Below are 12,168 nucleotides of genomic sequence, written 5' to 3'. Positions count from 1 at the left end.
AGTCAGGCTACTCTTGTGAAAATGTAGCTAGCTACAGTTTCTTGTGAAAGTGTAGTTAGCTACATCAGGTCAGTCAGTTTTTTTTGAAAAACCAATCAAACCAATAGCTACGAGGTAAATTGGACGAACTAGAACATCCAAACAAAGTGATCCACTGACTTCTCACAGTATTTTTTTTCATGCTTTACTTGTGTTACATTGTCTAAGAAACATTCATCCATCTTTTCTAGCAATGTTGTTGTGAACAGGCTTTAGCAGCTAATGAAGAATGAACTGTAGAATTCATTACAGTGTCCATCCTGTGATTTATGCTTGCTAAAGCATTGCAAAGCTGACTGCTGCTGTCTCCAGAGGGGACGATGTCTTTACCAGGTTTAGTCAGACCTCCACTACTGTGAGCAGAGAGAGACCGCAATGGAAAAGTCAACGGCACAATTTGGATTTACCTTGGATTTGAATATTTGTTCCAGCGAATCTAAAAATGGCTGATGGGGGATTTGGATCAGGTTTGCTTTAGACTAACTAGTGGATGAGACCTAGAAGGTTTATATTCAAGCTGCTGACTCTGAATTTCAGTATATTTGGAAACCACTTTTTTAGTAATTCCATTTTTCTTTTAAAAATCACACACTTCCTCATTTATACATCTGTTTGTTCTCTATCAAGCTTAACATCTTCAGGGTGTAAACAGAACACCCTGGTGAAAATGATACTGCTAGCAAACAATTGAACCAAGGAAAATGAGGGGAATGTTTATTAAGAGTAATGTCATGTACAGTGATCCCATCAGTCATAAAGTCAAAGCAACTTGAGGGATCTGGAGAATGGACGTGCAGTAAATCAGGCCTGATGAGAGGCACTCAGAGCAACCAGAGAGTTTCCATGCTGCTTGACTCCTCTCCAGTCCTGCATAACGGTCTGTCTGGACTGCTCTAGTTCCATTACCCACAGCCCTCTGTGTCGTGCCAAGTGGGGCGGCCTTTATTGGCCAGTTTGCTTTGTTTGTTTGTATGTTTTATCCCTTTCTGGTTAGTATCCAGCAGTTAGGCCGCTTGCCAATGAGGATGGAATGATATCTATTTATAATAGTTTTTACCAATGCGTAGTTGGGTGTTTATCAGCAGGCCCAGACAGAATCTGCAGATATTTGTTTTTAAACTTAGAGGAATGCATTAAATGGAATTAAGAATGCTGCTTTCTTAAAGCATAGATCAAGTCAGCCACACAAGGGGAACATTCACGGGATTAAGAGGGTGTATTCCTTCTTAAAGGGATAGTTTACCCAAAAAAAAGCTCTTAGATTTAATCAAAAATATCTTATTTTGTGTTCAGAAGATGAACACAGGTCTTGGAATATCATGAGAGTGATTAATTAATGACATAATAAAAAAATTGGTTTAGTGTCTTCTTTTGCCTATTTGTTTTTAGTTGACTGTAATGCATGTATGCTTATCATAACTTATAACATACTGAGGTGAATATGAATATTTGACTGTATGTTTCTTTTCCTGTATGCACAGGACCTGCAGAGGTTCCAATGATGTCACCCAATGGATCCATCCCACCCATCCATGTGCCTCCTGGCTACATCTCCCAGGTAAGTGCAAAATGTCACTGTCATAATTTCAGAATAGTATCATTAGGGATGTAACAATATCAAATCTCACGATAACACGATATAATATCGCGATATAAAGTCCACAATACAATATTTATTGCGATTATGTATAAAAAGGCAAATTAAGAATTGGAAAAAAAAATTAACATTTTGTACATTTTAAGGTTAGATTATTCTATCTATTGCACTTTTAGAGTTCAAAATAATGAGCTCCAACCCATGTTCTTAACTAAGCACACACAGTCAGAAAAAAAGTCAGTGAATTGACTTTAAAGGGGACTCACTCCTCTTTTTATTTGTGATATACTGTACTCTCTCAGTCTAAATTACATTCACACTGGTGATTTATGAAGTCAAACAAATTAGAATATTAAAATAATAATAATAATAACAACAATGACAGTAATAGACAGTAAAATAAATGAATATTTTATAGGTGTATTAATTTTGCTTCACACTACAGTAGGGAAATTACAATACTTCTTTCCTAATTTCTACACTTGAAAGAGATATTTTGAATTTGGACTGTAACGTTACCCATTTAACCCACTAGCTGTCAGCAATTCATATTGCACCTTTAAGCTTATATTTTGATGGATATGGCAGTAGAGCTTTTATTTTAAAGGAAAACTCCAGCTGCAGTGAAAACAGGTTTACAAGAACAAATCTAGTAATATGGTGTAATCATCTCCTGTGAAAATAAAGCATAACTGGTGGCCGTTGCATTCCCAAATGCATGCTAAACTCACAGAACATGCGAGTTCACTGCATTCACTTTGAACTGAGCCGTTCTGAGGCATGGAAAACACCGGATCACAAGCTGATCACCTGAACGACGAGAGTGCTTCACTTTGAAACGTACAGCTAAAATAGACTTGATGAAGGAATTAAGCCATATTATGCTTTCGGTTCTAGTTTGTTTGACAGATACTCCGTCTAAGCATATTAGCCCAAAATACAACTTTAAAGACCTTTTATGTTAGAATAAGAAGTTTAAATATATTTTAAAAACTAAATTCTTTGCCCAGAAGACCTATCGTTTCATATCGTCATGTGACCATGATGATATCGAGACAGTTTTGCTATCGCGGTATCACAATATTGATAATATTGTTACATAACTATAAACTTGAGAAATTGCTATTATATTAATTTCTTTTAATTTCTTTTAATAGATAATACACTCAAAAGGACAGGGAAAACATGCCACGTGTCCAAAAACATAACCTAGACAAACATAAACATAAACACAAGCTAGAATATTTATTTTCCACTTCATTTAAATTCCGCTCCACATTATAAATTATAAAAAATAACATGCCTGTTTCGTGGCAAAACTTTGAGCATGTGTTTGCAGGTGTGCATGAATGTGACAGCTTCCATCTTTAAAACAAAACAACAACAGCAACAAAAATCAATGCAAAATGTAATAATGCCCTCAGGAGCGGGTACCTCTCATCCTCTCACCTCTGTAAGTGAGACTTGTGGTCTGTCCAGGGCTCTTACATCTCTATTATGATCCATTAGGCATTATATATCTAAGAATAAGAATAAGAATCTGTCGTCGTTCCAAACCGCATGGTGATTCCTATCTGGCAGATGAAAGAAGTAATCAATATGTAGCAAGTACTGATCTGGAATGAGCTCTCCAAACCGTAATCTTTATCTTACTCACGATCGGCCAGACATGAAAGCATACCCCCGTCCAGTAGCTGTTGGAGAGATACAATCAGCACGGCAGCAGCTCTGGGCCTGGAGCCTAGCGGTTACATTACGTCTTCATAGACCTCACTTCAGCTTCTACCTCTATGCTGAAAAGGACTTTTAAGAATATGTGTATTTCAACTAGTTTGTGATGTAAGAAATGTTGATTTTGTGAATTACAAGGGTGTTTATTTAAACCTCAAAAATGACCTAAAAATGGCTCGCAGTGGTTCTTTTTTTCCCCATGAGTTTTATGCAATGCTGCTATTGATTTCGCTGTGCTCTTTTTCCTGGGACATTCTTACTCTAGGACACAGTGGTGATGACTCATGGCGCACTTAACCGCTTATGTAAAAGATGCAAATACTTGCTAAAATGACATGGAAGACCAAGCAGAGAGTAAATACAGCAGAGAGAGAAAGTTGGGGAGCCATATGACCCTGTAACCAATGTTAAATAAAGGTTGTTATCTGGTGATGCTTTTCCCAGAAAGCCACATTAGAACACAAACAGATTAGACATCTGTTTACTTTCAGTGGGTTTCCTAATTTTTTTTTTTTTCTGTACCCTGTACTCTCAAGGAAAACAGAAAGGTGTCGTGCATCTATTTTCTTTTTGAAAGTGTGCGAGTGGTAGTCCTGGCTCATTTGGTTGGCACTTTTTTATATTTATATCTAAATTAAAGGGTTAGTTCACCCAAAAATGAAAATTAGCCCATTATTTACTCAACCTCCAGGCATCCTAGGTGTATGACTTCCTCCTTTTTATCCTGGCACTTCCAAGCTTTAGAATGGCATGGGCGGGGGTTTCTCTTCATCAGTCCAAAACAAGTCCAATAAAGTGCATCCATCCTGGGGGTCTCCTGTAGCGAATCTATGCATTATGCATTTTTTTAAGAAAAATATCCATATTTAAATTGTAATAATCACTTTAATTTAGATTGCACCAACTGATCGCACACAGAAGCAGTTCCAGGCGGAGCCTTGTGAAGCACTTTTTGTTATGGATGGATGTGCTTTAATGGACTTTTTTTTGGACTGATAGAGAAACACCCACCCATGCTATTCTAAGGCTTGGAAGTGCCAGGATAATTTTCAATATAACTCTGATTGGATTTGTCTGAAAGAAGACAAATCATTTTTGGGTGAACTAACTCTTTAATTTAATTGTATATTACATTATATTACCACTGAAAAATGTAATATTATATAACTGATTGACTTAAAAAATCATGCCCTGTTAGTTTAAATGAGCATGACTCTTTGCCCCTCCTTTGGCAGTTGAAGGAATCCGCTAATTGTCCAAAGGTCATTGTATTTGTGTTTAATTTAGGTCAATGCCAGCTATGAGCGGGAAGCACAGTCAGAACTGTGTGATTTAACTACAGGAGCCCAGTATCCAGACACACTTTTAATAGCAGCTTTTTATTTTCAGACTAATTCATTGTTAAAGTACAGTAGAGCTCTCCAAACTGAGATCACATCAGCTGAGTATTATGAAATCATAAGGACTTCTGATATTTAGCAGTCATATTTTCGCCCTACTTGACCTTGCGCCGTCTGGCAGTGTCATTGAGTTCTCCTCCATAATTGTGTTTCTAGTACTGTAGTGGGGCTGAACAGCTCCTGATTTTTGTTAGGATTGACATGAAAATTTGGCTTTTGTAATGTATAAATTGAATGCACTTTAAGTAAAATTGACTACATAAACCTCCTTTAAAATCTAGGTCATATTAGTAGACCATGTTTGGAGACCCACAGTACAGTAAATATAATTAACTAAAGTAATAAAATAAAAGCATTTTTAATGATTGATTAAAATAGATGTTAATTGCCAACTTCCGCCATGAAACTCTAGATGGCGCTGGCTGATGGTCATTAATGCAAACTGATGATATTCACAGATTTAAGTTACTTGGCACAAGCTAATTTGGTTTATGTTGCATACACAGCCAATGAGCTTGCTGCTTTACAATGAGTTCCTCTGAAATAGAGACCTGCGCGGGACGGATTTTTCAGTCCCGCTCCCGCAAGATTGTGTCCCGCGCCCGCACGCTCCTGCGGAAATAAATGTTATCTCGTCCCGCTCCCGCCCGCGACATTCATGTTTTGTCCCGCTCCCGCCCGCAAAAGCCCGCATAAAATTAACCTATATAGATTTTTTCAGTACATCGGTTGAATTTACATGAAAAAGTTCTGTAACATCTCGTAAGTTCCACTAGACCCCAGCATAAATGCTCTGGATGAAATATTTGTTATTTAGGCTAAGCAACAACATTCACAAACCACTGTTATTCTTAACAAAAAAGCAAACATGAGCTACTGCGTGCATCCACGGCAGAATGCAAACAAACAAAGCTCCTTTAAAGCTGACATCTCAGTACGCAATCTCATAAAGCTCTTATAACACAATTGATATTATGCACAATTAGCCTTTCATAAATGTCTACACTTTGTGTGTTGTAATTCGTAGGCACGCAATATTCAGCACTGTGCAAAACTTTTGAGCAGTGAGTGGATTTTAACTTGAACACCACTGATTGGCGATGCGTTTCAGAAATCAGCAGATGGCTACGTTCCCCACGCTGCAAACAAGCTTTAAATCGAAACTGCGTATTCTCACGCTTACTAATCATATTTATGTTGTTCTTGCAGCTTTTGTGCAATAGGTGAATAACAATTTTTTGTTTTTAGATATTTTATGTTTAGATATTTCTATTTTGCGGGAGTCCCACGAATCATTTTATTTTCCCGCATCCCGCACACACACACAAGTCTCTACCCGCCGGCACCCGCACTTGCCCATCAAGTTTTGTCCCGCGCCGCACTCTGTTGCGTTAGGTCTCTACTCTGAAACCCTCCACCTCCCTAGCTCCACCTGTTTTGATCTCCTATGGATTATTATATATGCTATTTGTGCAGCAGCAGCATGTCCTAAATACTCACATCAGCGTATCGGCATATGTATTGGCAGTAGCAAGTTTCTGTACTTGCTTTGCAGCAACAATAATCTACGACAACAGCAATAACCAACAGCAGCTAGTTGTCAATGCAACATTTCTTATTTAAATTTACTTTTAAAAACACATAGAAGTATAAAAAACAAACAAAACAACAAAAATAACACTTTTACTAAAATGAAAATTGAAATTGAAAATATAAGATACTAAAATAACACTGACCCAAAGACCCATTCTCCACTCTCATACATTCACATTCCTCATCCTCAGTCAGTCTGATGTCTGTCATAGGCATGCATAATGAAACAATGTTTCTGCTCAAATACTGAATGCACAGCAGGCCTGAACTTGATCTAAGCTTTGCTGATTACTCCTGACACCTCATCTCACACTGCCGTCGTCTTATTGATAGGCTTGTCAAACATGCTGTCATGTACACACACACACATACACACGTAAACACACTCCCAGGGTCAGCAGGTCAGACAGGTGGAGTGGTGTTCAGCTGTTGAAGAGGATTTTGCAGTATCATGTGGTGTTGTCCTGAGACTTGGCGTTATGAAATAATTATACTTGTTATTTTTTTTTTATATTGCATTTATATTTTAGAACCTTGCATTAATATTTACTGTTCGTACATTTTGTATTTGTACATTTTATATGATTTTAAACTGGAAACGTCTGAAAAATTCATTAAAATAAATAAAATCTTCTGTTCTCACTATAGGTCTTGGAGGACAACACAGGGGTCCGGAGAGTGGTGGTCACCCCTCAGTCTCCAGAATGTTATCCTCCCAGCTATTCCCCAGCCATCTCTCCAACTCATCACTTACCTCCATACATGGCCCCACCACCTTTTATCCCCAACTCACACACTGCTTTCTACCCACCCGTCAACCCTGGGGACATCTCCCCCCACCAGTACTACCAGCATCATATCCCACCCATGTACAATGAAGGTAAGAGTACATATGATCACAGACTTATTCTTCTTTCTACTCTCCTCTTATTATATCAAGGGAAATCTCATTATTTTCTATATCTATTTCAGTGCCATAGCCAAAACTGTTATTCTATGCACATTAATAAAAGAAATAAAAAAAATAAAATAAAAAAAATGCTGCTTTTGAAATTCATTCTGTCTGTTAGCTTATTACGAAAACCTAAAAAAGAGATGGTGATGGAAAAAAATGAAATGAGGAAAAATGTTTTTCGCAATAGTTTTGTGATAGGAATTTTGAGGGAAAATTTCTGTTGCAAGAGAACGACATGTTTCTTGGAATAATGCAAGCATTTGGCAAGAGAATTCAAATGTTTTGACAACGAACGCAAAGTTTCTCAGAAGAACACTATAGTTTTAAAGAGAAAATTCTGTCATTAGTCGCCTCCATGTTGTTCTAAACCCACAAGACCTTCGTTCATCTTCAGAGCACAAATTAAGATATTTTTGATGAAATTTAAGAGCTTTCTGACCCTGCATAGGCAGCAACACAACTGACACGTTCAAGGCCCAGAAAGGTAGTAAGGGCATCATTAAAGTAGTCCATGTGACATCAGTGGTTCCACTGTAATTTTATGAAGCTACGAGAATACTTTTTGTGCGCAAAGAAAACAAAAATAGTGACCTTTGTTTAACAATTTCATGGTACCTCTTTGAACATGCAAAAAAAAAAAGTTTTTCTTTGCACACAAAAAGTATTCTCATAGCTTTATAAAGTTAAGGATGAACCACATAGACTATTTTAATAATGTCCTTACTGTCTTTCTGGGCCTTAAACATGGTAGTTTTGGTCTGAAAGCTCTCTGATTCCATCAGAATATCTTAAAATGTGTTCAGAAGGTGAACAAAGGTCTTGAGGGTGAGTAATTATTGACTAAATTTTAATTTTTGTGTGCGCTATCCCTTTAAGAGACATCGCAAATATTTTGTCAACAAATGCATAATTTCTCAGGTGAATGCACTACTTTTGCAAGGCAACACAATACTTTTGTGAGAAAACGCAATGGTTTTGTGAGAGAATGCAAATGTTTTGCGAGAAAATGCGAATGTTTTGAAAGTAAATACTAAGTTTCTCTGGAATCACAGTACTTTTGTGAATAAATGCAACAGTTTTGCATTCTTTGCTGTACACAGTACTTTTTTGAGAGAATGCAATAATTTTGCAGGAGTAGTTTTTTGGGAGAATGCAGTAGTTTTTGCAAATGAACACAAATGCCATGTAAGCGAATGCAGTTTCTCGGGGGAAAGTAATACATTTGTGAGAGAATCTCTTGTTATTTTCCATCGCAGTGTCCTCTTAGGTAGCCAAAACCTTTCTGTTTTTGAAAGTAAAAGTTTTAACTTACATAACAGTTTCATGGTAGAACGTCATTTTTGTTGTTGTTGTTGTTGCTGCAGAGATAATTCCTGTGTATGGGATGAACTACATTGGGCGAGATGAGCAGTACAAACCACCACCAAAGAAGATGAAGGACAGACTGGAGCGTCAGAATCGTCTTAACAGCCCTCCCTCCATCTATAAGAGCAACATGGGCTGCAACAATATGTACAATGGCTACGGCAAGGTCCACGGAAATCTTGGAGGTGGTGGAGGAGGAGGAGGAGGAGGCAGTCCTGGAGCTAAAAAAACCAACCGTGGAGCTCGAAGTAGCCCAAGGTCCAGTGAGCCAGACTTACAAGGTAAGAACTTTTGCAGGTGTATGTCTAAGTTTGGAGACTGTCATTCAAAAGTTTGGGGTCAGTTTTTTTTTTTTCTAAGAAATTGACACTTTGAAGCATCACAACTGTTTTCAACATTGACAATAAAGAAATTTGAGCACCAAATCAGAATATTAGAATGATTTCTGAAGGATCATGTGACACTAAATAGTGAATTAATGGCTGGTTAAAATTCAGCTTTGCCATCACAGTAAAAATTTTTTTTTAAATGTATTGAAATGGAAAACAGTTATTTTAAATTCTAATAATATTTCACAATATTACAGTTTCTACTGTATTTTTAAAACCTTTTTCAAAATCTTACTGACCCCAAACTTTGTGTACAGTATATGATATGTGTGTTTTCATATCATTTTAAAACATTGTAATGTTATTTATTTAATAAAAATGAATCAATGTAAAGTCCTGTTCTTTCATAATGTAAAAGCTAAGTTGCATGGAATTGCAGGAGTCAGAGCAGAGTGAGATGGTTACATTCTGCTTTGTGCCAAAAATTCTCAGCAACGTTTACACAAGACATTATAGATGTTATTGTGGTTACATTAAATCATCTTGTACATGGCTAGAATATTTAGCCTCTGATGTTTCACGGCTTCCATTAGACATCTGTAATGCATGTTTCCCCACAGTGTACCCACAATGTTTTTCTCTCCCCTATTAAAAAAAAAAAAAGATAAGTGCATCAATAGAGGTAAAGGGGGTCGTCATGCCACGGAAACTGCATAGCTGGGAATCGCCAAGGTGCTATCGTTTTTCCAGCACCCACAATGTGGCCCTTGTGTCTCAGGTTGGGCCTCTGCTGAAAGGCAGCCCACATACCTGCGGAGTCACGTTCTCCCAATGAAGGGGTCCTTTGAGCTTGGCCACCGATCCTCGCCAATTCCACATGTGCCTTATCAGGCCCCCTGCAATGCCGGCTAGAGAACAGCTCCATTTAAGATGCTGTTCACATGCTGTTTCCCGCTCTCAACTACATAATCGTTTTTTAGAGTATACATCCATAACTGGTCTAAATTATTTGAAAGCACGCCTGCACTCCAGAAGGTCATTGCTGTTTTTCTGCCAAATTCCTTTCTTTTTTGTTCTCCCAGCCTTTGGTGTCCTTGAAGTTTTAGCTTTAAATTATGTAAGCGCAACAGATCCCAGGTGTTTCGTCAATGCATGCACATTTGCAAGTGCTGACAAGTGGGGCAAAGGGAATGGCCGCTTCGTTCATTTGATCTACCAATAGGGCAGTTTTGGCCCTCAAAAAAAAAATCCACATTTAATTATGTATTAGTCTCTGTGTTTTATGCTAAAGGTAGAACATTATATGCAGGTGTTGTAAGACTTGACTCAATGTGCACTGACATCATGCAAACGTGATTTGTCTGCTGCAAGCGCAAGCCGTCTGTCCTTTGATCAGCTCACGATAGGCCTTCGCAGTCTAACAAGCAAAACAAGAATTGCTCATACAGTACATCCATATGGTGTTTCTGTGTTACACACACTTACAGTGTCTTCAGGATCAAAGGCAAATACCGGCTGTGGCAGAGTTCCCAGGAGATAAGAATGCCTGTGAAGCTATTACTCAATAACTTTGGCTGCTGTACAGTTTATAAATGCTAGCTAGATAATTATTTTGTGTTGCATACTGAATAATTGAAAAAAAAAAACCTCTTTACATGATATTGTTTAAATCGTCTGTATTTTTAATTCAGTTTTGAGCCTATTTGTTTATGAACCTATAAAATTAAAGGCACAATATGTAAGTTTTCACTGCTAGTCTGAAAGTCGTGGCAGCAAAACGTGGATGCTGGAGCGATTGCTAATGAAGGACAAGCGTGATACATTTACTTTCACTATAGACTGTTTTGTTTTGTTTTTGGTCCATACAATACAATTCAGTGGGATCCAGTTTTGTTTTGGACCCCATTGACTTTAACTGTATGGACTGTTTTGTTTTGTTTTTGGTCCATACAATACAAGTCAGTGGGATCCAGTTTTGTTTTGGACCCCATTGACTTTAACTGTATGGACTGTTTTGTTTTGTTTTTGGTCCATACAATACAAGTCAGTGGGATCCAATTTTGTTTTGGACCCCATTGACTTTAACTGTATGGACTGTTTTGTTTTGTTTTTGGTCCATACAATACAAGTCAGTGGGATCCAGTTTTGTTTTGGACCCCATTGACTTTAACTGTATGGACTGTTTTGTTTTGTTTTTGGTCCATACAATACAAGTCAGTGGGATCCAATTTTGTTTTGGACCCCATTGACTTTCACTGTATGGACTGTTTTGTTTTGTTTTTGGTCCATACAATACAAGTCAGTGGGATCCAGTTTTGTTTTGGACCCCATTGACTTTAACTGTATGGACTGTTTTGTTTTGTTTTTGGTCCATACAATACAAGTCAGTGGGATCCAATTTTGTTTTGGACCCCATTGACTTTCACTGTATGGACTGTTTTGTTTTGTTTTTGGTCCAGACAATACAAGACAGTTGGATCCAGTTTTGTTTTGGACACCATTGACTTTCACTGTATCAACTGTTTTGTGTGTGTTTTTTTTTTTTTTTTTTTTTTTGGTCCAGACAATACAAGACAGTTGGATCCAATTTTGTTTTGGACCCCATTGACTTTCACTGTATGGACTGTTTTGTTTTGTTTTTGGTCGAGACAATACAAGTCAGGGGGATCCAGTTTTGTTTTGGACCCCATTGACTTTCACTGTATTAACTGTTTTGTTTTTGGTCCAGACAATACAAGTCAGGGGGATCCAATGTTGTTTTGGACCCCATTGACTCTCACTGTAAGGACTGTTTTGTTTTGTTTTGATTTGGTGCAGACAATACAAGTCAGGGGGATCCAATTGTATTTTGGACCCCATGGACAAAAAGGTTTAACATTTTTCAGAATATCATTTTTGTATTCCACAGAAAACAAAAGTCATGCTAGTTTGAAATGACATGAAGGTCAGTAAATGATGACAATTTAAATTTTCAGGTGACCTATCGATTTAAAAGAATTAGTTCACTTTCAGAATTAAAATTTCCGCATATTTTACTTACCCACATGTCATTCAAGATATTCATGTCTTTCTTTCTTCAGACGAAAAGAAATTAAGGTTTTTAAGAAAAAGCATTTCAGGATTTTTCTCCATATAGCGGGTTGAAGGTCCAAATTGCAT

General features: G+C 37.5%; 1 protein-coding gene across 1 annotated transcript in view; it reads left to right on the top strand.

Annotated features, from left to right (window-relative positions):
* The first annotated feature begins 765 nt into the window (after positions 1-765).
* The window catches only part of fndc3ba (fibronectin type III domain containing 3Ba), a 79,491-nt gene continuing 68,088 nt past the window's right edge, over positions 766-12,168 (top strand). The window contains exons 1-4 of the mRNA XM_073849411.1: positions 766-916; positions 1,521-1,597; positions 7,009-7,240; positions 8,680-8,961. Coding sequence (XP_073705512.1) covers positions 766-916; positions 1,521-1,597; positions 7,009-7,240; positions 8,680-8,961 — 742 coding nt within the window. The remainder of the gene's footprint in view (positions 917-1,520; positions 1,598-7,008; positions 7,241-8,679; positions 8,962-12,168) is intronic.

The sequence above is a fragment of the Garra rufa genome, chromosome 10, assembly GCF_049309525.1.
Source record: "Garra rufa chromosome 10, GarRuf1.0, whole genome shotgun sequence".
In the NCBI taxonomy this organism is placed as follows: domain Eukaryota; kingdom Metazoa; phylum Chordata; class Actinopteri; order Cypriniformes; family Cyprinidae; genus Garra; species Garra rufa.
Note: the sequence above shows the minus strand (reverse complement) of the source record. Positions and strands in the feature narration are given on the sequence as shown.